The following is a 24,989-nucleotide window of genomic DNA, read 5'->3' as shown; positions in this document are numbered from 1 at the left end:
GACGACAGGGGCAGAGGAGGCTCGCTCTGGCTTTGCTGATCAAGTTCCCGATCCAGAGACAGCGCACCCAGTGACCGGGACACGGGACGCCGACGGGGCCGCGTCCGGCGCAGGCGTCAGCCACCCAAGGGCCCCTCACAGTGCCAGACAGGCCGTGTTTCCGTGTACCCCTTTCCGGGAGGGCCCCCCGCCCCTTCACCCTGCCCTCACGGCCCAACACCCAGGTCCCTGCCCAGAAAACCAAGGGCCTCTGACGTTCAAGCCACTCTGCTGTCACCAGATCCGTCACCCTCAGCCAGACAGGGAAGGACAGGGGGACCCTGTGTGCTTCCTGGCTCCTTCCTTCCCCCGCCGACCTCCAACTGGCAGGACCCCCCCGCCTGACAAAAAAACCAACCACCAAGGAGAAAAAGCTGGTGTGCGAGCACGCAAGTATACACGTGGGGTCACGTGGGTACGTACGTGGGGGGCACACGTGCATAAAAGGAAGTAACACGCGTAAGCCGACACCAGACGCTTTAAAAAAACTAGACCAGCCTCAGAGAAACGGGACATCACGTGCGTGGAGGAGACGGGAGGCCACAGGAAGGGACCGTCCACACTCAGAACGTGTCCGCAGAGAAAAGCGAGGTCGGCAGACGTTGGAAAGGAGCCCGGGACCTCGGGGCCCAGAGACCCTGGCTGGGCCTGGAGCAGGGGTGCGACACTGGGGGTGCTGAGAGCAGCAGAGAACGCGGATGGGGGCTGGGCCGGCTCCGTGGGAGCAGCTCAAGTGATGAGAACCCCCAAAAAGATCATCACGGCCGACTGGCCGCGTGGTTAGCCGCGGGTCCTACGTCACGGCTGACGACCGTTCAGCAGAGAGAGAAGCAGGGGCGGGGGCGCGATGGGGGACGGGCTGGGGCCGGGAGCCCGGCGGGGCAGCTCCCCAGCAGACAGACGGCCACGGGCAACACCCGGCCGCAACGCTCCAAGCCCGGCACCCCCGTGCCATCTCGCTTCTCAGGGACCCAGCCGCTGACAGCCGCGTCCCGCCCACCAGCCACGCACGGCCCCACCTCTACCTGCCGCCAACGCAGGACGCGCGGACCCTCCGCTCACCGGGGGCTGTGCTGGGTCGCTGACGGCACCGCCCACCGGCAGAAGTCGGCGAGACCAGGAGATTCATTCAAGGAAGTTTTTTCAGAGACAAAGCTTAAGAGAGCCGCCCGAAGGAACCTCACCCCGCTGGCCCTGCTCGCCGGCCACCGCCCTGCGCCCTACCTTCCTTCAGCAGGTCAGTGATGTCCGCCTGGTACCGGTTTCCCACGCGGATCTCTCCCTTATCGGCCAGCAGGGTCTTCTGCTGGGGGTCGTAGACTAAAGAATAGAAGAAGAAATCCTGAAAGACAGCACACGAGACCACGTCAGCAGGGCGCCCCGAGGCCTCGCCTGGAGACCGCCCCGGGCACGGAGAGCCTGCTGCGCGGCCGCCGCAGGACCGTGGGGACTGACGACCCAGAGAGCGTCCAGTTGGCAACGCAAATGCCACAGCGCTGCTCACATGCGGCCGCCCCAGGACACGCGCACGCGGGCCGCAGAATGTTCTGGACCAGACGCCCGGGCTGCCAGCCCTTCTGACCCCAGCTGCTTGTCTCCTGACGTTCAGCCGTGTTTCTCAGAAACTGCGTCGCACTGGCTGGCTTGTTTCCCAACGGCAAGCTTGCTGACCTAGGCCGCGAGCGGAGGCCTGGCTGGCGCACATTTGGGGTTAGGGCGCCTGGGCCTCCCGCTCACCCCTGGATGCTGCCGTGACCGTGTCCTCGGCCCCCTGGAGGCCGGGCGCGGACACGATTCACAGCATCTTCGCCACGGCTCAGCGGCCTGTTTTCCCACTTGTGACAACGATGTGCTTCCTAAGCAGGTGAGTGGACACCGGCAGGAAGAGCCAAGCCCTCGCCCCCGGGACACACGCGAGCCGCCGTTAAACCGTTCCATGTCGCAGCGGGCCATCGTGCTCAGTCTCTGCGCCGTGTCCCATGAGGCCCCCCACCACGGGGACCCTCGGAAAGGCAGACAGCACCCCCACCGTGCTCCGTCCCGCCCACCGGCGTCCAGCGCCTCCTCCAAACGTCTCCCTGCCTGCTCTGGGGACTGACTGTGGGCCTGTCCCCTCCTGGCGGCTTCCCGGCCTCCCGACTCTGAGTCAGGCCCGCGCACGGCTGCACCGTTCCCCTGCAATGCACCAGGCTCTGCACGGTGGGAGGGGGTCGTGGCTGTGAACACAGGTGCCAGCTCGGGCCACCGCCCCCCACCTGTCCCTCTCGTCGCTAGCGTGCCCCCGCCCCTCCAGACCCCATTTGGCCCCCTCGGGCCGTTTCTCCGCCACCTCAGTGCAGCCTCTGCCCGGGCCATGCTGCTCCCCAGGGACACATGCATTGTTTGCAGACATTTTTGGCTGTCACCCTGGGGGTGGCCTCGGTGGGTAGCATCCTACAAATGCATGAGGTCCCCATTCATCTGTGGAACAAGAAGGCTGGTTCCACGGCCCCAAGCCCCTGACAACGTGGATGTTTCTGGTTTCGCAGAAGTAGAAACGCTTCCCGTGGCCTGGCCAACACGGCTCTGGATGAACACAGTGAGGGTTCGAGGCGGCGGCCAGCGCGGGTCCCTGTCACGATCCCTCCAGGCCGTGCCCCTGCTGGTACCCCAGGGATGCAGACGCAACCCCGGGAAGCCAAGCAAAGCACCCAGCGCCTAGCCCCAGGGTGGCTGCGAGCCGGGAGGGACTGGGCCCCAAGGGACGGAGGCGGGGGGTGGGGGACGGCCCCAGGCCTCTGCGGCTGGCCTCACCTCCCGCTCCAGGTAGGACTTGAGGGACTCCGTCTCGTTGAGCAGGGTGACACTGCACTTCCCTCTGCAAGAGGAGGGCGCGCCGTCAGCGAGGCAGGGCGGCCCCCAGGCACCCTCCGGGCCGCTGGGTACCTGATGTGAGTGGCGGGCAGCGACTCCAACTGCCGGGACAGGAACAGCTCCCGATGCCGCAGCTGGTGCTTCAGCTTCTCGGGCAGGTCCACCATCTCGGGGTTCTCCATCTCCTCCTCCATCTCTCCTGACGGGTGGGGGGTTCCTGTGAGCCCTGCCCGCCTACCCACTCCCCCCGCACCACACAGATGGACAGAGCAGCGGCCACAGGGCGGGCGGGTCAGCTGCCGCCGCCCGCCCAGCCGGCGCGTGAGGACCCCCCACGGGAGCGGCTCACCTTCCTCGCCGTTGTCGGCCCCCGGTCCGGTCTTGTAGCAGACTGACAGGGCTAGACAACAGACAGACAGCGCCCGGACCGCGGGTTAGCAGCAGCACCACCCGCCCGCCCACCTGGCCGCCCACGGGCCGAGGAGAGGAAGCAGGGAGGGTGGGGTGGACACGGGGTCCAAGGGGCGGGCCCAGGTCAGGTCAGCAGTGCGTCCACCACCCCAAGCGCGCCGACCCGGGGCCTCGGCCACACCTCCAGGGCTGGGACAAGGATGCCCACCGGGAGCAGCCAGGACGCGTGCGTGTCGGGGTGCGGGGCAGCCCAGCCCACGGCACTGGGGGTGCGGTGCCCCCGGAGGCACAGTGGAGGTCCGGGGCCGTGCGGGGGCATGCCGAGGTCGGCCACCCCACGGGGCTGCAGCACCTGGGCAGCATCTGGGCAACCCTGGGTCTCTATCCCGGGGCCCTCAGCCCGCACGCGGCCCTCTGCCGCCCCCTTGTGGTGACTGAGGGAGTTCCCAGGCGCCCGGGGCTCAGACACGGGTGGGCCACTGGAGCCCGAGTGTCCACACTGCTGGCCTTGCACCTCCCTGCCCACTCCCGCAGACCCCACAAGCACCCTGCACCCCCAGCCTGGGGACACCACCATGTCCAGACACCCACCAGCCAGCCCACCTGGTGCTCACGCCCGTCCTGGGACGGCACGACGGGCCCGGGGAGGGGCTAGGCACGGGCCAGAGACCGTCATCCTGGGCCCCTCCCCAGCCTGACACAAGCCCACCGTGGCTCCGAGACCCCACCCATCAGAGCCGCCATCAGCAGGGGTGAGGAGGGGCCCCAGGAGTGGGCAGGGCTTGGGTCACGTCAGCACCCCCAGGAGACGGGGGGACAGAGCCCCCCACCCCAGCGCTCCAAGCCTTCCTTCAGGCCCGGTGGACCCTGCAGTGTGTGGTGCTCGACCTCCAGGAACCCAGGGAGTCACGTTGCGGGCGGCACAGAAAACCTGCCTCTGGGATCCAGTGTGTCCTGGTCCTGGGCCCCGAGTGGGGGGCCCTGTGCTCCCACCCCACCTAGCTCTGACACACACCCCAGAGCCCCCCGCAGCTTGCCCTGGGGGCGTCTAGGGAGGGCGGGTCAGCTGTGCCTGCCACTCTCCCAGGGCCAGAGGGTCCTGTTCTCGGGACAGCTCTGTGTGCACGCGTGTGTGCAAGGGCAGGGCAGGGGGCCGTGGCCACAAGGGGTCAGGGCTGAGCAGAGTGGCTGGAGGATCCCAGGAAGGCTTCAGCGCTGCAGGTCACCCATGTGGCCCGGGAGCATCTGGCCTATGCTGGGGCTGGAGACCTGGCAGTGGAGGGCAGGGGCTTCTGTCTCCCGGGCCCCAGACCCAGAAGAAACCCCGTCAGCTGATGGGCTGTTTGGGCCAGAGGCCTCCCTGAGCAGTGGGCTCCCTGGGTCCCTGGCCAGAAGAAGGCGCCCCAGAGCGTCCTCACACCCGCCCGACGCTGGGCTGGAGCCTGGGCAAAAGGGCAGACCGGTCTCACCCGGGCTGCACTGGCCGAGGTGGCCGACGGAACGTGGTTTCTGGGAAAACCGCTACGAGACAGAGAAACCCTCACAGAGCACGGGGGCTCCAGGACAGCACAGGCAGGGTCCTGCCCTGAGATGGACTCCGTCACGCACCCCACTGCAGCACTCTGGGGGCCTTGGGGCCACGCCCATCCCATCGGCTCCTGCCTGGTCCTTCCGGCAACGCTGCCCCCCACCAGCTCCCTTCACATAACGCTAGTCTAGCGCCCTCCTGGAGCTGACCTCCACGGTGCCCCACAGCAGGACGGCCCGGGGGTGAGGACCGCGACACTCTGGGCCAGGCAGTGGACATGGGTGGGGAGATCCTCAAGCACCAACAGCCCAAGTCAACAGTGACCCCCGTGCCCCACCTCTCATGCTTCCCCCCGGGAGGCAGCTTCAGCAGCCACGACTAGACCCAGGGCTACCCGATCACGAGCGCACAGGGGCCCAGGAAACCAGAGGAGGACACAGGATGCACCAAGGCCCAGACCCACGCGGCCCCCATGAGCACAGACACCCCCCAGCGGTATCATCTGGGAGGCCAGGCCCGGCCAGCCAAGCACCAGCTCTGCCATCCACCCCGTGTAGTGCAGGGGCCTGTCCTGGGGCCCAGTTGAGCTGTGCTGATCCTGGCGAGGGCCCTAAATGCACCGCAGTGCTTCGCCCCCTCATCCCTGAGGCCCCAGGAGACCCAGTCCTGGCCCGACCGCCTCGAACCCCTCCAGGACCCAGGGAGGAGGCCGGTATGGCCTGGGCGTCCAGTCCCTCACACCAGCATGCTGGGGCACAGGCTTGAGTCCTGCCTTGACCTGGGGCCCAGGGGACCAGGTGGGGCCCGCACCCGCCCAGACACACCTGATGAACTCATGAGAGCAGTACCTGTCCCCAGGCTGGATGGCCCTGTAGACAAGCACCTGGGGGACCAGGGGCAGGCACATTCCACGCCTGCTGGGAGCCATCCTCCCCCAGAGGCCAGAACCCCCACCCAGGCTCAGGCAGATCCCACCCCGAGGACGGGGACTCTGGAACTCCCCCCGCCCCGTCACTGCTGGCTGGAGGGGCCGCGTGGGACCCCAGGGCGTGGAAGCAGGTACAGGCCAGTCCCCAGACTGCGGCCGCCTGTCTGAGAGCGGGAACGCTGGCCCGACTGGGAGGGGGATCCCGGCGCTCGCACTAAGCTGCTGGGAGTCCCTGCACGTCTGGGCTTCTGACACTCAGGTTCAAACTGCAGACAGATGACGAACTTTGTTTCTGAACGCACTGCCACAAAGAGCAGTAGCTTTCGGTGAGGTCAACAGGAGCAGCAGAGGCCCCCCACCCCCGCAACACCCAGGGAGTGCTCCCCAAAATCAATCCTGCAAGGGAGAAGCCCCAGGGCAATGACACCGGGCTGGGTGTCCACAGCCTACGGCCAGCACGCAGCAGGGCAAGTGGGGGCCGACCCTGGGGAGGGCGCAGGGCAGGCGGGGGCCACAGGGTGGGCCGCCCCCCCGCCCCGGGAAAGGCCAAGACTCACTGGCGTGCTTGTCGGCCAGGGCGATGAGGGTGCTGGAGATGTCCCTCCTGCGGTAGAAGCACACCACCTTGGCCTCCACGTTTCCGTTGGCCGTCTGCAACAGCAAGGCAGGGTCTGAGGAACATGCCGACTTACGGCTCCCCGCAGGGCCGGCCCCAGACGGGACCTGGGTGGGACCACGGCTCCCTGGGACCTCGGACCCGGGGAGAGGATGCACAGCGCACCTCTACCCTCCAGGTCTGTCTTCCCTCCACCCCCAGTGCCATCCTGCGGACACAGGTGGACCCCGGCCCGCCGGCCCAGGTTCCCTCCTGTTGGCCCGTGTCCCTCCCCCAGGTCTTGCTTGCTCAGGGCCAGAACCTGGCAGACATCTGGCCACCAGGAAGGACAACCGTGCCCAGAGGTCAGCCAAAGCTTGCCGTGCCTTTGGCCCCTGGAGCACCTGCCTTCCGGCACCCCTCTGGGCCTGATCAAGGCCAGCACACCCCCGAGCAGACCCCAGTACCAGGGGCCTGGATCCATATCAGAAACAGAAGCAGCCAGGGGCAGCCGGGGGCCAGTCGGGTGAGCGTCCGACTCTGGATTTCAGTTCAGGTCCCGATCTCAGGGTCGTGGGATCGAGCCCCACGTCGGGCTCCACGCTCAGTGGGGAGTCTGCTCTAGATTCTCTCCCCCTTTGTCCCTGCTTGCGCTCTCCCTCTCCCAACTCAATCAGCCTTGAAAAAAGGAAACAGGAGCAGCCCACGAGGGGCCTGGAGCAAGCAGTGGACGCGCCAGCCCTGGGGAAGAGGTCGCCGTCCCAGCGCCCAGGGATGCCTTTAAAGACTCAAAGAGCTCCACATACAGGACAAGAACAAGACGCCGAGGGAGTCTGCTGGGCGGAGAGCCTCACAGGAAGAATGGACCTTTCCTCCACTCAAAGGCGCTTATAAAACTTTTAATAGTAACACAAGGCTGACCTGCCACGACTTTGTACGACTCGGGCGCTGCCCTCCTAACATCGAACAAAATCGTCTTTGCGACCTCAAGTTTTAGGTACTTAATTCCACGAGGCCAGCAGGCTTTCAAGAAGTCTGGGGACTGCTCACACGTGGGCACGAAGTGGAGGCAGGAGCAGCTCTTGGCCCCACGTGCCTGCACACGCATGGGCAGGGACACGCATGGGCAGGGACACGCATGCGCTCTCGCACACAGGCAGGGACACGCACGCGCGCTCGCACACGCTCACGAATGCACGGGCAGGGACATGCATGCGCTCTCGCACATAGGCAGGGACACGCACGCGCGCTCGCACACGCTCACACGCACAGGCAGGGACACGCACGCGCGCTCGCACACGCTCACAAACGCACAGGCAGGGACATGCACGCGCGATCACACACACTTGCACACGCACAGGCAGGGACACGCACGCTCGCACACGCTCATGCACGGGCAGGGATACGCATGCGCTCTTGCACATAGGCAGGGACACGCACGCGCGCTCGCACATGCTCACACGCACAGGCAGGGACACACACGCGCGCTCGCACACACTTGCACACGCACAGGCAGGGACACGCATGAGTGCTCGCACACGCTCACACACGCACAGGCAGGGACACGCACGCTCGCACATGCTCATGCACGGGCAGGGACACGCATGCGCGCTTGCACACGCTCACACACGCACAGGCAGGGACACGCACACTCGCACACGCTCATGCACGGGCAGGGACACGCATGCGCGCTTGCACACAGGCAGGGACACACGCACACTCGCACACGCTCACGAACGCACGGGCAGGGACACACATGCGCTCTCGCACACGCTTACGAACGCACAGGCAGGGACATGCACGCGCGCTCGCACTCACTTGCACACGCACGGGCAGGGACACGCACGCTCGCACACGCTCATGCACGGGCAGGGACACGCATGCGCGCTTGCACACAGGCAGGGACACACGCACACTCACACACGCTCGCACACGCACGGGAAGGGACACGCACGCGCGCTCACGCTCACGCACGGGCAGGGACACGCACACGCGCTTGCACACGCTCACACACGCATGGACAAGGACACACACGCACGCTCGCACACGCTCACACATGCATGGGCAGGGACACGCACGATCGCACACGCTCACGCACGGACAGGGACACGCATGCGTGCTCGCACACGCTCACATGCACGGGCAAGGACACGCGTGCTCGCACACACATGCATGGGCATGGACACACATGCGCTCTCGCACACAGGCAGGGATACGCACGCGCGCTTGCACACGCTCACGAACACAGGCAGGGACATGCACGCGCGCTCGCACACACACATGCACGGGCAGAGACACGCACGCGTGCTCGCACACGCACGGGCAGGGACACGCACGCGTGCTCGCACACGCATGGGCAGGGACACACATGCGCGCTCGTGCACACACGCTCACACGCACGGGCAGGGACACGCACGCTCGCACACGCTCACGCACAGGCAGGGACACGCACACGCACTCGCACACGCTCACACCCGGGCAGGAACACACATGCGCTCACACACGCACAGGAATACACACGCGCAGGGACATGCATGTGCAGGGCCGTGCCCCAACAGCGATAACCCTCCATCGGGAGAATGAAGACTGTACCCAGTATCAAAACAAGGGGCGGCACAATGCTGGGTGGCACCCTGGTCTGCACGGACACCAAACCGTTAAAGACATCATTTGTCAGGGGCGCCTGGGTGGCTCAGTCATTAAGCGTCTGCCTTCGGCTCACGCCATGATCCCAGGGTCCTGGGATCGAGCCCCAAGTCGGGCTCCCTGCTCCACGGGAAACCTGCTTCTCCCTCTCCCACTCCCCCTGCTTGTGTTCCCTCTCTCGCTGTCTCTCTCTCTCTAATAAATAAATAAAAATCTTAAAAAAAAAAAAAGACACCATTGTCATGATGTCAGCTACAGACCCGTGGACACTTTGCATCCAAAGGCTTCACAAGGCTGCCCAAGCCACAGATCCCAGATCACAAAGTTTCTCCTAAGAACGGTTCCAGAAACCGCGTGCCGGGCTCCAGACAACGAGCCACACCCACTGGGCCCGGGACGCCCAGGACCGTCGTCAGGGCCACACAGGCGTGGAGGGGGAGGTCTGACACAATGGCCACTGGAACTTCATCCCTGGGATGGGATGGCAGCCTTGTGTCGGCAGGGTGCAGCCCACAGTTCCCACCCCCAGGCCCTGCTGGGGTCCCTGCGCCCCGGTCCCCGGAACGGGCACTGCGTTGCACAGCCTAGCCCATGCGAGGCCTGGCTCAGGCCAGGCCCTGGAGACCCGGGACGTCCAGGACTCCTCTCCCACGAGCTCCCCTCGCTGGTGCTCAGGACTCCCGGGGGCCCCACCCGAGCTGCGGTCCGCACACATCCAGGCAACTGTCTCCTGTCGCGAGGGCAACATGCAGAGCCGGGGGCAGGCACTCCAGGCGGGTCCGAGCCCCTCCCCGTGGGGGCTACAGCCCCAAATGGTCTACCTTTGGTGTTTTGTTGTACCTTTCTGAGATTCCCACATCCCATATTCCAAACCAAACACCAATCTTCTAAAATTCAAGGATTCCCTGCCGGGCCTCTGCTGCCTTCTGGGCACCTCTGGCCTGGCCACCGCTCCAGACCCCTCCCCACGCCTCCTCAGCTCCCCTGCCCCAGGTCCCTGCTCCTTTTCTTCCAAAACGGCAACCTCCCCTGGTGCCGTGCAGACCGAGCACGGTTCTGAGGAGAAACCGCGACAACTACTTTGAAGGACTGCAACAGCCCAGGGTCACTGCACTAACACAAGCCAGGCTTCGCAGGAGGCCTCAGGAAAGGAGGCCCCAAATGCAACATGACCATTGCTACGGTCTGTAGAGAAGACTCATTTTCAAACTGTTTTCCATTTACAGAAAAGGGGTGGAACACAGTGTCCCTGCCCCCCGACACCCCCCCCCCGGTACCAGTTCTGCCCGGCCCTCACCTGCCACCCGGCCCCCACCTGCCACCCTGGCCCGGCCCCCACCTGCCACCCTGGCCCCCACCTGCCACCCGGCCCCCCACCTGCCACCCGGCCCCCACCCGACACCCACCCGCCACCCCGGCCCCCACCTGCCAACCGGCCCCCACCCGACACCCACCCACCACCCCGGCCCCCACCCGACACCCGGCCCCCCACCCCGGCCCCCACCCGCCAACCGGCCCCCACCCAACACCCACCCGCCACCCCGGCCCCCACCCAACACCCACCCGCCACCCCGGCCCCCACCTGCCACCCGGCCCCCCACCCCGGCCCCCACCCGGCCCCCACCCGCCACCCGGCCCGGCCCCCACCTACCACCCGGCCTGGCCCTTGGGCCTGGGCTGGTCTCCTGCACTTCCTACTGACCACACGCTGGACCCTGGGTTTCCGGGGGGCACTCTGCTCCTCAGCTAAGCCTGGGCTCCGGCTCTGTTCCTGCTGACAGCTCTGGGTCCTCCCTTGCACCCCGGACCCGTCGCCCCGCCACGTCCCAGGCCCCTTTCTCTGGCACCAGTGCTCCTGCCCGGCCCTTCATTTCTTCTGTGGCCGGTCCACCAGCTCCTCTCCGTGAGCGCGGACATGGCTTTCCACGTTCAAGGCCTTCCTTGAACACCCAGCACCTCTGGGCTGTTTCTCCTGTGCCTGAGGGGCCCTGGGGTCCTGGGGGCCTGTGGGTAGGGTGGCCCCACCAGGAGGGCCCACAAACTGACCTCATAGCCGCCCCTGCTGGAACTGCACCTGCCGGTGGGGCCTGGGGGCCCAGGATGTGCCCGACCCACGCCCATGCCCGTGGGCCAGCACCCCCTGCCCCGCTCAGCAGCCCCCACTCTCTTCGCACTCTCTGGTGCGGGAGGGTCCTGAGGCCTCCTGCTGGAAATGCCTGCTGCTGGGGCTATCTTGCACCCCTCGGGGTCCCCCAGCCGCCCGCCCCCGACCTGACCTGTAACGGTCAGGCACACAGATGCGGACGCCAGCGTGGGCTGTGGCCGCTGCTGGGCTGGGCCCTGCTCTGTCTGTGCCTGTCACCCACTGGCCGCCAAAGGCGGTGCAACCTGCCCTCTCGGTGTCACATCCAGAGCGAGGGGCAGGGGCTGTGCTGACCTGCTCAAGGAAGCCACCTCCAGCCACCTCCCTGGCCCCGAGACCCACGGTCGGAGGCAATTCCAGGGGCGGCCCCTGGCTGCCCCCACCACGCTCGCCACTGCCATGGGAGGGGTCCCTGAGTCAGCACGTGCCGACGGGTGGCTGGGTGACCACAGGCACCTGTCCAGCTGAGATGCCGCCCACCCCTTCTCCTGCCCACCCTGGCAGGCGGCCAGCAGGTTCCCGCCAACAAGGCGTCTGCAGGGCACACGTCCCAGCAGGGGCCCCACGACATCCTGGCGCTTCCCTTGGCCCTGCCACCTCCGGACACGGCCCCAGGCTCACCCCTCCCCCCCACGTGGCACGTGCAGCAGGAGGCTCTCGGTGAGCAGGGACGGCGGGTCAGGGCTCAGCTGCAACCAAGTCTGATCTTCGGGGGACCAGCACCCTGACCGTCCCACCCCATCCTGCCCGATCCCAAGAATCCCCAGCCACACTGCCGCACAGGCTGAGGTCCCAGAGAGCAGCTCCTCGAGGGCTGGCCTCACGGAGCACAGTGAGGTTCTCCCCCACCAGTCAGGGACCACAGGTCTCTCCCCAGGGAGGAGCCGCAGCGGCCCCGCCCCACGGGAGCCAAGGGAAAGGGGCTGCGGGGCCGGGTACTCTGCTGACCTGGGGCCGCGGTGGCCCTGCAGGACCTGCTGGCCTCTCCCCCAGCACTGCCCGGAATGCCTCTGATCAAGAGGCCAGCAGGAGAGGCGGGGAGGGTGGCCGGCAGCTCACACCTCTGCAGGCCTGGAGCGAGGGGGACGAGAGCACCTCAGTGAGTGGGAAAGAGACAGCAGGTGGGCAGGGAACCCCTAGCCGGCCGCTTTCTGGGTGCTCCTGTCCTGCTCAGGACCCTGCAGAGCACACCCCTCTATGAGGCCGCAGGGACTCCACTGACCAGCTCTCCAAGGAGAAGGACCCAGGTCTACGCAAGTGACCCTGGGGACAAATGGACCAAAAGATCTGAGGCCAGCCCTGAAGCCCCACCCCACAAGGCATGCCTGCACACACTACCTTGTTGAGCTCCTCGATTCTGCGGATCAGGTACGGGTTGCTGGAGGAGTTCTCGAAATAGACGTAGTCTGCAAACAGGAGTAGAGAGTGAAACCCCACAGCACTGAGCCCCGGGGACCAGGAGAGCCCCAACACCCCCCCCCCGACACCCACGCCCTCAGTTCTAGGGGCCAGGAAACTGGAGGGAATGAAGGAGAGGGTGCCCCCGCCATCTGGTGGGGAGCCAAGGGAACCAGAGACATGCTGGTGGGTACTGGGCATGGGTCCAAGATGCGGGGGAGGGGGCTGTCCCAGGCAGAGGCCTGCAGCCACCCCGCCATCCCGGGGGTCCCACACCGGCTGCCCCCAGGACCTCCGTCCCTCCTGGGAGACACTGTGGGAGTCAGACTACAGCCTCCGCCGGGGCACAGCTTCCCAGGGGCTGCTGCTGGCCTGAGAGGTGGGCCCCAGTCATGCAGGCTGGCGGGCAGACAAGCGAGCACGGCCAGCAGCAGTCCCAGAGACCGCGTCAGCATGCAGGAGGGATGCCGGGCCCCTGCACCTCCTCCCCCGGCCCCATGCGCCCCTGGCAGTGAACGGAGGCCAGGGCTGCCCGGGCATCCCGGGCGGAGGCAGAGCTCAGTGGGACGGGGACAGAGTCAGGTGCCAGAGGAACGCGGTCCAGAGGTGCGGCTGCCACCCGCCAGGTCCCCCAGAACGCCATGTCAGCACAAGCATTCCTCTGGCTCCGCAGCGGGCGGCCTGGGCTCTGTCTCAGGGAGGCTGGCAGTCACCCGAGATTTCCCAAGAGGCCCATGGTGGGAGGCTGGCAGACTCCCACGGAAAGCCCAGGACAGCCATGAGGCCACCCAGTTGTCAGCCTGGCCACCTGGCTGACGCCTTGATGTTGCAGGTCCTTCAGGGCAGCTGGGGAGGAGGAGTCAGCACCAGAAAAAGGCCAGGCTGCAGTCCCCACCAGCCTGCACCAGGAACGCCATCCCCCTGCCCCTCGGTGCCCACACGGAAGGCCTGCAGTCCCTCCCCAGGGCAGTTCTGCAGAGGACGGCCAGGCAGGAGGCTCGTCTCAGCTGGAACCCGCTTAAGGCCTGGATACAACCAAATGCCCGCACTGAGCACAGCCTCTGCCGAAGGACCTCGGCCAGCTCCATCCCACAAGAGGTCCTACCAAACAAGCATCTGCCCCCTGCTGTGGCTGCGCACCTGCCCTGCACCTGTTGGGGCTCACCGGCTGCACACACCTGCCCTGCCCTGCACCTGATGGGGCTCACCTGCCCTGCGCACCTGCCCTGCACCTGTCGGGGCTCACCTGCCCTGCTCACCTGCTGCGCGCACCTGCCCTGCCCTGCACCTGTCGGGGCTCACCTGCTGCGCGCACCTGCCCTGCCCTGCACCTGACGGGGCTCACCTGCCCTGCGCACCTGCCCTGCACCTGTCGGAGCTCACCTGCCCTGCTCACCTGCTGCGCGCACCTGCCCTGCCCTGCACCTGACGGGGCTCACCTGCCCTGCGCACCTGCCCTGCACCTGTCGGGGCTCACCTGCCCTGCTCACCTGCTGCGCGCACCTGCCCTGCCCTGCACCTGTCGGGGCTCACCTGCCCTGCGCACCTGCCCTGCACCTGTTGGGGCTCACCTGCGCTGCCTGAGGACACAGCTGGCTCAGACGTGACTGTGCCCTCACAGAGACTAACAACCCACAGGGACCACGGCTACGGTGCCCAGAGGGATGTGCTCACGGGGTAGCTGAAAAAAAGGAGGTCTACCGGAGGGAACTATTAACAGGCACGAGGTCAGCTTGAGGGCAGTGGAAACGCTCTAAACACAGACAGTGGCGACGCCGTGCAGCTCATGAAATACGAAAATTCAGTGAACTGCGTGCTCAGAATGCATGAATTTTATCTCCTAAATCATTACACAAAACGCCATTTTTATACACAGTTACATCACTCTTGAACACCTTCATTCTAAGAAACCAAGGAACCAATTAAACGAAGGCTGTGATTCACATCTAACCTGGTCACAGCCCAGGAGAAGCCCCACCGCACAGACGCGGTGCTGCCAATGCTTCCGAGCCCACGTCCTGGCCGTCCTGGCGGGCAGTCCCACCCCTGCAGGCGCCCCCCACCCGTCCTGGCGGGCAGTCCCACCCCTGCGAGTGCCCCGCCCACTCCCCGAACTGCACACTTCAGAGGAGTGGGTTTGGCTGCTCTCGTAGGTTATGCTTTAGTAGACGGGAAAACAAGCAAAGCGACAAGACAGTGAAAGCCAAGCAAACACCAGCGCACGTGAAAACACACTCAACAGAGAAAAACCAAAGGAACCAAAGCTGCTCATGAAAACCAGTGGTGAGTCGATAAATCTCAGGTCGGGCTGACAAAGAAGAGAGAGAAACTACAACCAGCGTGGGGAACGCTCTGCGCTGGGAGGTCTGGCGGCTCAGATGCAATGGGGCATGTGCCGGACAGACGCAAACCCTGCAAGCTCACTCTGGAGAAACAGGTAACCCTGCGCCGTTAAACCTCAGGGCGTGATCCCGGGGCCCTGGGATCGAGTCCCGCGTCGGGCTCCCTGCTCAGTGAGGAGCCTCCTTCTCCCTCTGCCCCTCCTCCCACCCGTGCTCTCCCTAAGTAAATAAGTCTTAAAAAAAAAAAAAAAAAGATATTGGCTCATTGATTTAAAAAACCTTCCAACTGCAACCAAGAAACTAAAAACAAAAACGAACAAGGCAAGAGGAAAAAGAAGGAAAGAAAAGGTGGCCCTCCAGGCCCAGGCGGCAGCCCTGGTGAACCCCGCCAACACCGCAGGGGGACCCGGCACCAGGCCCACGCCCACTCGGCCGAGAGCAGACACAGAGACCACGCGGGAACCCCACAGATGCAAGGGAACGGGCAAGACATCGCAGCCACTGGGATCCATCTGAGAACACAAGGCTGGTTCAACATCGAAAACCACAGCAGCAGAAGGAGGAAGGCAGGCGGTGCAGCGGTCCGAGCAGATGCGGGAGAAACACGCGGTGCTGACAAACTCTCCGGCAAACTGGAACCTAAAGGGAGCATTGTCACGCGCGCAGCAGGTGCACGGGGCACCTACGGCTAAGGTCGCACTTCTCGCGCTCCTCCCGACCAGGAGTACGGGAGGCTCTCTCCGCCGCGCGCACCGCCAAGTCCCACGAGGAAGAAGGATGACACACAGCAGGCCCAACCCGGGCAGGGCTCTCCACGCGCAGAGACCCCGACTCTCTGCGGGAGCGACGGACACTCGCGAGGGTCTGGCGAGCCCACGGGACACACGCAGCACCACTTACAGGAGCACCAAGGAGCATCCCTTCCACCAAAGACCGACAGACCTGTAAGACCCACGGTCCTGTGCAGAGATGTGGGAACGGCAAAACAGCGGCGGGGGGGAAGGAAGGAAGAGCTGCACACACAGGGCGGCCGAGGGGTCGCACGCGGGGTCACACGCGGGGTCGCACGCAGGCTCACTCGGTCCGGGCCAGGCAGCAAGGGCCTGGGGCCCGAGGGGCAGGAGGCTCCTCCCAGGGCCAAAGCAGCATCGCCACATGCCTTCCCTCGAAGACAGTCAAGTAAGACAGTAAGAACCGCTGCAGAGCTTCTACTGAGCAGGAGAACCGAGAGGTTTTGGGGGGAGGAGCCTCTGCGTCGCTGGGGCCCAAGGTCAGTGCTGAGTGCCGTGCAGACCGACCGTGACGCCCACTAGTGCCGACGTGGGGTGCAGCCGACGCGTCTCGTCCTCGTGCCCGATGAGAAAACCACGGAGTGCGTGAACAACGTCCCGACCATGTGGCCGCCTCGGGCAGGCGTCCGGAGAGTCACGCGCTGTCCGTGGATCCCTGTGAGAGGCCCGGGCCCTGACCGGAGTGCTCTCTCCTTCCGCTGACTTTGGCCTGAACGCGGCGAGGGGCCTGCGGTGGACGCGGCGCGGACAGTGCCCACTGAGCCCCCTGCGTGCCCGGGCCGGAGGGCCTGCTGCAGCCCTCGCCGAGGCCCACGCCCCTGCCCGCGGGGGTCGGCCGAGCTCCGCCCTCCGCTGCAGCCTCAACAGCGCGGACGAGGTTAGCTGTCGCCACGATGGCCTCACCAGGTGTAAGTAAGTGTGGCTCAGGGGCGAGCGCGCCATGGCACACGGCTCACAGAGGACCGTCGGCAAGAACTGGTTTCCACGGGCACACGGGGAAAGCGGCGGGTGGCAGCGGTCCTTCTTCTTCCCCAGAACTTCAATTTCTGCCCCGGATTTAAGAAATTGCAGCAAAATTTAACCCCTGAGCTGCTGCATGGCAGGGCGAGTCTAGCGAAGACCCCCGTGTCTACTTGGGGTCAGAATCCACAGAGCTGAGGACAGTGAGGAGCACGAGGTCGGAGGAGGTCATGCCGACCCACGGGTTCCACGAGGCAGGAGAGACTCAAACGCTCCCCACGAAGCCACCAGCCAGCAGCACGACGGCTCTGAGCGCGCGCGCCGTCGGGAGCCTCACACCTCTGCCAGCCGGGCCCCGAGACACGCCCGGGGCGGACGGGGACCACGGCGGCTCCCCTCCGGAAACCGCGTCCGAGCAGGCCCCCGCCACGGGCCAGCAGACCCACCCGCAAACCCGCTCAGGTGCAGCCGGCCCGCGCACACCCCTCGGGGGCCGCTCCACGTGACCTCGCGCCACCCCGCGTGCGGCAGTGAGCCCGCCGGCAGCGCCGCGGTCACGTCCCCACCCGCAAGCGGCCGCCCAGCTGGCTGGTCAGTGACGGTCCGGAGGCGGGGGCGGCAGCGCGCCTCACTCACCTCCGAGAAGCTCAGCTGCGAGGAGACGCGCTGCTGTAAACCTCCCACCTGTCCTGCCCATTACCTGCCCGCGAGCGGGGGAAACGCGGCGGCGCCATCACACACGTGCTCTTGCGGCACAGCGGACGCGCCCCCGCGGACAAGCGTTTACCCCCGAGCAACGAACCGTGCTGCCCGCACCGCTAGGCTCAAAGTGCGCGCCCCCTGCCTGCTTCCCGGGAGGGGACGTCCCGGCATGGAGGCCCGCACGGCGCTCCGAGGGCCGCCGAGGCGCGACCGTGTCACGGGAGTCGCGGGGCAGCAGCAACCGGCCGCAGGTGACTCCGGCGCAGCCACTCAGCCCACCACCGTGGCTCAACATCAGCCACTACGTGGCTTGTAAATGGGCCGGCGAGGCTGCGCCCGAGAGAATTTACCGCGGGCACGGAGACAGGAGTCTCACGGAGTCCTCGTGTGCAGGACACGACACCACGCTGCAGGTGTCCTCTCTGCGCAAACGGACCTACATGACAGCGCGCACCGTCCCCATCAGAACCCCACCAACAAGCCGACGCTAAGCCTCACGCGGGAGATCCAGACATCACAGCCGGCCAGACGAGTGGGGCAAAGGTCGGAGAACCCGCGGCAGGAACCGCAGACACGTGGGCGACGAAGGAGCCAGCACGTCTGGCGAGAAAGGACAGTCAAAATTCCACAAACGATAAAGGACCACAGGACGTTCGTGAACATGCAGAAAAAAGTGAGAGCCTCAAAGTTTACCTCCCACGAGAGCTAACCTAACACGCATCACAAACTTCAAAGTAAAACCCATGGGGGGTGCCTGGCGGCTCAGTCAGTTGAACATCTGACCCCTGATTTCGGCTCAGGTCACGATCTCGCAGTCCCGGGACTGAGCCCCGTGCTGGGCTCCGTGCTCAGCTGGGGGTCTGCTTGTCCAGCTCCCTCTGCCCCTCCCGCTGCTCACACGCACGCATGTTGGCTTACTCTCTATCGAGTAAAATCTTAAAAAAAGAAACCAAACGCTAAACACAAAACTACAAAAATTCTATGACAAAACAAGATAAAATCTTTGTGAACCTGAATCAAGCAAATTTCTTAGATACATAAAATGCACAAATTACATAAAAGAGAAAATCTGCAGAGCACACACGTGAAACCCGGAATCATGAACAAGCTCTCACAATTCAACAATAAGAAAGCAAATAACCCAATTTTTAAAACAGGGCAAAGGCACGTGCACACACGTGAGGAGCGACTCATGGCCGCCAGCCACCAGGAAGGGCCAGCAAGGGCCCGAGGCGCCGTCAGCCGCGATGCGAGATGGTGCACTCGCCGTCCAGCCGAGCAACCCCAGTCCTGGGCGTTTTCATCCTCGAGAAACAAGGACGTGACCACAGAATCAGGGCAGGGGCCCACACTGCCTTTCCTCGTCGTCACCAGAAGCCGAAGACGGCCCCGCCAGGATCTGCCCGTCTGTGTTCCTCCAAATGCACGCTGAAGCCCTACCCCCCGGGCGGTCTCAGGCGGCGGGCCTCCGGGAGGTGCCCTGCGTGGGATCCGGGCCCTCAGGAGGGACCCCAGGATCCACTCACCCAGGAAAGCGGCCTGGGGCCTGAGTAGGGCAGGGTCCCCCGCGTTCCTGAAGACACACGCGCTGGAAGGGACTCCCCCGTTCCCACCCAGACCTCCTCTGCCACCCCCGCTTCTCTGAAGACCCTGCTGGTTCTGCTGCCTCGAGCGAAGGGTCAGTGGGAACCGCGCACACGGCGGCCCACCGTGGGCTCTGAGGCTTCTCCCAGCCCATCACAGGGGCCCCCTGGGAAGCCCTGCCCTGCAGAGGGCGTGGCGGGGGTTGTCCAACTGGGCCGGTCCTGTGCCTGGGGGCCTGCAAAGGGTCGCTGAGCAGGGGCGGGGCGGGTTAGGAGGCTTCGGACTGGACCCTCTACTCCGCGGAAGCCGTTGAGCAGTCCTAAGCAGCAAGACAGAGCTTAGAAGGATCATCTCCTAAGGCAGGTCACAGACCGCAGAGCCGGGGGCCAGCCTGGGGGCCAGCCCGGGGGCCGCCAGGCAGCTGAGGGTCAGGGAGGGGCTGCAAGGGCCCTGAGAAGAGGCACAGCTCCCACCCCTATCGCACTGATGAGGAGGAAGGCCTGCCAGCCCCAAGAACTGGACCCTGCGCGTGGGGAGGGCAGGCAGTGGGGACTGGAGCACCTAGGAGCATCCTCAGAGCCCAGCCCAGACCCCCCAGCCCCCACTCCATCTGTGCAAACAGCCCTCGGGAGCCCTGGGAAAGGTGCACCCCAAGTCTGTTGCCAGACGGGCAGGGGGACAGAGAAGGACACGAGGGTCCCAGGGAAGCCGGGACCCTTCAGAGCATGAAACTTGGCAGAGCCGGCAGGCTGGGCCCTGGGAGCAGAGCACCAGACTCCTGCAGGACTGGCCAAGTGCAGCCCCTCGGCCACCGCTCCGCCCAGGCCCCGGGGCGCCCACCAGCCCGGCGTGGCCAGGCCCGCATCCACGCCCCCAGACACCCGGAGTCCTGCTCTGAGCTGGCGGCCCCAGGCATGAGGGATTCCCTTCTTTGGACCATTTACTCCGACGTCCTTGATCAACAGCTTCTTTTTTTATTAATCCTAGAGTTTAATGGCCAAATTCTTCTCTCAGAAGAGACATGGAAGCCAAAGCAGCAAGGGCTAGCCGCCGAGAGCCCACACGAGGGAAAAGACAAGGGGCCGCAGACGCAGCAGGGGGCCCTGAGCGCCACCCCAACACCGGCCTTTACAAGTTTGGGGTTTTCACGGGTGTGGACTTGTCACCTGGTCAAAAGTTTAAATCACAAAAAGCAAAAGAAGCATGTCTGACAAGAGGCCGGGGCCGCGAGAGGCACAGAACCCAGAGCACGGCCGAGGGAACTCTGCCCAGCGGCCAGGAGCCTTGGCGTACTCCTGTCACCTTTTTAAAGTACATTTTTAAAAAGCAAATTACTGTCCAAAAGAATGGGTGTTAACTTCTAGCAATGAGAGGAAAAAAGGGGGACCCCCAAGGGAAATGGTTACGGGCTGCCCAACAGGGAGCGTCCTGGCAGGTGGCTCGCGGTCCCAAAGCCCTCCTCCCACGTCTGCGTGAGACGTGCGCCGGGAAGACTCGCCCCTCGGCGCCCGCGGCACACCGCCCGCCCCAGAAGCCTGCCGAGGCCTCGGGAAGACAGACCCCAGAGGAACAGAGTTGTGCACCCTGACCCTGCCGCCCACAGCCGGGCCCCGCCTTGCCGCACTCGGAGCCGCCAACAGAAGGCCTCTGTCGGCAGCCAGGTCACTTCCCTGGGAAGCAGCAGGCCCCGTCCCCTCCCAGGCTGACCCACTCCACCCCGCTGGTCAGCTGGCACAAGGCGGCCACCCGGCCTCTGCCCCGCCCAGGCATCCTGGCAGGGCCTCGGAGCAGTCTGCCAGGTAAAATGCAGGACGCCCAGATAACGCCGGATTGCTGCTATGGGTTTTCTAGCCTAAGTATGTTCTCTGCGATATTTGGGACGGAGTTAGACTCAGGAATCGCTTATGTGACGTTCTCATCTAGCTGGCGTCCTTTACTTTCCTTGCCGAATCCGGCACCTTCGGAAAAGGCTCAGTTCTTAGGGGCCTGAGTGGAGATAAGAAGGTGGTGGGGGGGCGTCCCCTTCTCAGAACATCCCTGCAGCACTCCCCCAGACCAGAGCTGCCCAGACGGGGCCAAACCCCGGGCCGCAATCAGCTGAGAGAGGGGCACGTGTTCTAGCGCCCCTTCCCTAAGCAAGCAGCACCGAAGGGCAGGATGCCAACCGGCCCACTCCCCACCCACCATGACCACCAGCCCCACCAGGCCCCCGAGTCCCCATCCACAAACCACGAGTCAACGCAGCTTCCTCTACAGAGACCCGTAGGGCGCTCCGAGGGGGAGCCTGTGGTCACACCTGCGGAGCTCAGAGGGGGGACCAGCAGATGTGGGGCAGGCCAGACCTCTCCTGGAGGAGATCCTTGTCCACTGTGGGAAACTGAGGCAAGGAAGGTCCGGGGGGTGGTCAGGCCCCGCCAAGTTCTCAGGCAGACAGGCCTAAAAGCCAAGCAGCACAGCCCACACAGCAAGGAGGCCTATGGCCTGGGTGGGGGCTCTGCTCAAGCCCACGACCCCAGAAGGCGGGAGCCAGTGGAGGGCTGCCAGCCCCGTGCAGGGAAGGCGAGGCCCAGGGGCCCACAGCCCACCACCCTGCCAGGCCCCTCTCTCGTCTCCCTCCAGGAGCTGGGTGCCCCTGTTCTGAGGATCATGCCTTCATTTATTCAACGAACCTCCTGGCCCAGACAGCACGTGGGGACCAGGTGTGGCTGGGGACCTGCAGGGCCCTGTCACAGTCAGTGGGAGCCGTGGCCTCCCACCAGCAAAGAGGTGTTCTGCACTGCAGAAAGGTGGTTCCAGGCGGGCACGTAGAGGGGGAACAGAATGGAGGGACTGCCTATGAGACAGGGAGGAGCCCTTGAGCCACAGCAGTGGGGGGAAGGGGGGCTCCTGGGATGGAGGCAGGTGAGTCACCCCTGGGGTCTGGGCATCTGTCAAGGTGCCTCCCTGACAGTGTGTTGGGGAAGGGACCCCTGTGGTGACACTCCCGCCTTGCCCCCAAGGTGGGAGATGAACAGCCCCTCCCTTGCAGGGCCCCTACACCCCTGCCTACTGCCCGCATCTGTCCACTAGGGGCCTGCTGCTAAATGGGGTGTAGGCCCCCATTCCCATGACTGCCCCTGAGCCAGAGAGGGCGGGGGAGAGCCTGACGGACAGACAGGTGCTGTGCTGACCCACTACACAGATGAGGGCAAGCCCAAGGTCACAAGGCTGGCCTGGCTGGCTGAAGATGTGAGTCCCAGGCTCTCGGGGGGCCAGCCAGCCAGTGAGGAGGGTAGAATGGGACAGAGATGACTTAGAGGGTTCTCACCCCTGACACACTCCGCCAGAGGAGGGCCAGTGAGCGTCTGAAGTCTCAGAGACGGTAGGCACCAATGGAAAAGGGGGACAGTCAGGGTACCCCACCTCCCTGTGGACGAGCCAACTGAGGACCGGCCCAGGACCCCATGGAACAAAGTGGGGCAAGGCCCAAAGCCGGGGGCTTCCTAGGACCCAAACCAAAGGAGGACGTGAGGGAAGCCCCCAGGGCCCCAGCCAACTCAGCACCACCCCCGCCCCCACCCAGGGCTCCTTCCCTCTCCCCAACCCTTGCAAAGCACCTCCTTGCTGGGCTGGGGCAACAGGAGGTAGTGGAAAGTTTGGGGGTGCATGAGCAGTGTGCTCGGGGTGGGCCGGCCAGCTGCTGAGGGCTCCCGGGGAGGACTGTGGCCCAGAGCACGGGCTCGCCCGGAATCCTGGTCCCAGGAGGCCAGCCAGCACCTCCCAAGGCCATGTGCTTCAGCTGGGGGGAGTGGGGGGCTCAGGCCAGCCCCGGCCCCAGCGCTCGGCCCCCAGGCCCAAGGATGCTCCGTGCTGCCCAGCGTGTCCCCCCGCTCCTGCGTCGGGCCCCAACAGGTGGGCAGAGCGCCCCCTCCCCCTCCCTGGAGCCGCTCGGCCACCAGCGCCCGCTGGCCCCCCCTGGGGCCCGGCCAGGGGCCATTTCGGGTTGCGGGCCGGGCGAGCAGGGCCGGGCCGAGGCGGCGGGGGAGAAGCAGGCTGCTCAGAGAAGATGGAGCGGGAAGGGGAAGGCGGCGGGGGTGCAGCAGGCGGGGGCCGCGGGGGTGGGAGGAGGATGGTCGGCGCTGGGGCGGGCCTGCGGCGGGGGAGGGGTGCAGAGGTGGAGGCAGGGGACCAGAAGTGGGCCGCGGGGGGGCCGTGCGGCCGGCGCGGCGGGCGCGGCGGGCGGGGGAGGAGACGAGGAGAGTGGGGGAAGGGGGGACGAGCCGGGGGCCCGGGCCGCGGTGACGGGTGCCCGGCTGTCGGGGGGCGGCGGAGGGATGGCGCGGGCCCGGGGCGGCGGGCTGGGGGCGGGGGCCGGGGGCGGCCGGCGGGGGCCGGGCCGGGCCCGCGGGCATAAAGGCGGGCGGCGGGCGGCGGGCGGCGGCGGCCTTACCTCCGACCCTGTACATGTTGGCGGCCATGTCCGGGCCGGCGGCGGCGGAGGGCCGGGCGCGCGGGGGCGCGGGGCGCGGGGCGCGGGCGCGGGCGCGGGCGCGGGCGGGGGGCGGGCGGTTTAAAGGGGCCGCCGCCGCCGCCGCCGCCGAGGCCGCCGAGGCCGCGCAGGGACCGAGGGCCGCGGCGCGGGCGGGAGAGGAAGAGGAGGAGCGGCCGCGGGCAGGGGAGGGGCCTCGGGCGCCACCGCCCACCGCGCGGCCGTTACCCGGCCGGCCCTCCCCGCGCCTCCGCGCGCCCCTGCCGGGGTGGGCCCTCCGCGCGCCCGGCCCCCGGCGGTCGGCCCTGCGCGCTCCCCCGGGCGCGTCCTTCCGGGAGCCCCCGCCGGCCCTCCCCGCGCCTCCGCGCGCGCCTGCCAGGGTGAGCCCTCCCCAAGCGCCCCCTCCCGGGTGGGTCCTTGCACCCCCCCGAGGTCTTCCCCGTGCCTGGGGCTCCTTGGCGCGTCCGGCGCCTTTCCCCGGGTGGGTCCTCACCCCCACCCTACGCCCCCTCCCTCCAGGTGGGTCCTCCCTGTGCCTCCACCCCTGGGTCCCGCCAGCATCCCTGATGCCCCTTCCCGCAGTGGTTCTCATCACACCCCCCGCGCTGGTCCGGAGTCCTTTCCAGGGCCTCCTAACCCCTTGGTCCCACTCTCCCCTCCCCGGGGAGGGTGGCTCTCCCAAGTCCCCCACTGAAGGGAAGCTCAGCTGCCCAGCCTTGGCCACACGGCCCTGCTCCACACCTCCCTTCCAGGCCTGGCTCTCTCCACTCGCCCAGGGGTCTTTGTCCCGGCCCTTACTGCCCAGCCCCGGTGGCCATGCTTGGACAGTGGGGGTGCCCCCAGCCACCTCCATGTGGGCTAGTTCCCCAGCTGGTGCAGCCTCCCTGAACTGCGGCCGGATGAAAAAGCCAGAGGATCGGAGGTGCCGCTCCCAGAGGACACCCTTGTGGAGCAGGCAAGACTGGTGGCCCCAGCCAGGATGAGCATGAGGTGGAGGGGTGGAATCCCACCCGGGGGGGGGGGGAGAAGCAGGCCCCAGCCAGAGTTTGGAGCCCGAAGGGACATCACTGCTGGGGGTCAAGAAAAAGGAAGTGTCTGGGCTCCCAGTTGCTGGTCTGAGCACTACCGTGGGTTAATGCCCTTTCCTCAGAGGGGGCAGGTGTGTGGCTGGAGGAGATGATGTTGAGGGACATACCTATGGGGCAAGAAGGGAAGCATCCAGGGGACAGGGCTCCCCAGCGGTGGGGGAGGCCCGCAGGGACAGAACCCACAGGTCCCTACGGGGGACTAGGAATGTGGGCAGGAGCCCAGAGCAGGTGCTGGGGTAAAAGCCAGGGGTTCCAAGGAGGGCAGTGGGCTGCAACCACAGGCTGTCGAGCAGCCCAGCTCTCCGGAAAAGGAAATGCCCACCATGAAGAGCGGGCCACCAGCTGTCTGAGCAAGGGCAGCCAAGGGAGCGGCGGTTGACGGTCTTTGGAAGGGGAGAGGGGAGGAGGGGTTTAGGTACAGGGCAAGGGGTGAACGGGTTGAGGAGGTTCTCCGAACGGGCAGGTGGTGGTGGAGTGGTGTCCCTCCTTCCCCGTAGGCCCCCTTCCTAAGGC

At 66.1% G+C, this 24,989-nt stretch overlaps 1 protein-coding gene across 5 annotated transcripts in view; it reads right to left on the bottom strand.

Moving 5' to 3' along the window:
- MTA1 (metastasis associated 1) overlaps positions 1–23,509 on the bottom strand; it is a 32,583-nt gene extending 9,074 nt beyond the window's left edge. For 4 of the 5 annotated variants that reach the window (XR_010405350.1, XM_045901664.3, XM_064571728.1 and 1 more), the window contains exons 1-7: positions 23,350–23,509; positions 12,482–12,549; positions 6,317–6,410; positions 3,242–3,292; positions 2,965–3,091; positions 2,833–2,896; positions 1,264–1,381 (exon numbers count right to left, since the gene is read on the bottom strand). Coding sequence is in view for 4 of the 5 variants with exons in the window: in XM_045901664.3 (XP_045757620.1) it covers positions 1,264–1,381; positions 2,833–2,896; positions 2,965–3,091; positions 3,242–3,292; positions 6,317–6,410; positions 12,482–12,549; positions 23,350–23,377 (550 nt within the window). In the remaining variant the exon portion in view is untranslated. The remainder of the gene's footprint in view (positions 1–1,263; positions 1,382–2,832; positions 2,897–2,964; positions 3,092–3,241; positions 3,293–6,316; positions 6,411–12,481; positions 12,550–23,349) is intronic. The other variant, XM_054513907.2, reaches the window with a different exon arrangement.
- Positions 23,510–24,989: the final 1,480 nt, after the last annotated feature.

The sequence above is a fragment of the Mirounga angustirostris genome, unplaced genomic scaffold (assembly GCF_029215605.1).
Source record: "Mirounga angustirostris isolate CCGP_5_RB_7025 unplaced genomic scaffold, mMirAng1.0.hap1 SCAF_9, whole genome shotgun sequence".
In the NCBI taxonomy this organism is placed as follows: domain Eukaryota; kingdom Metazoa; phylum Chordata; class Mammalia; order Carnivora; family Phocidae; genus Mirounga; species Mirounga angustirostris.
Note: the sequence above shows the minus strand (reverse complement) of the source record. Positions and strands in the feature narration are given on the sequence as shown.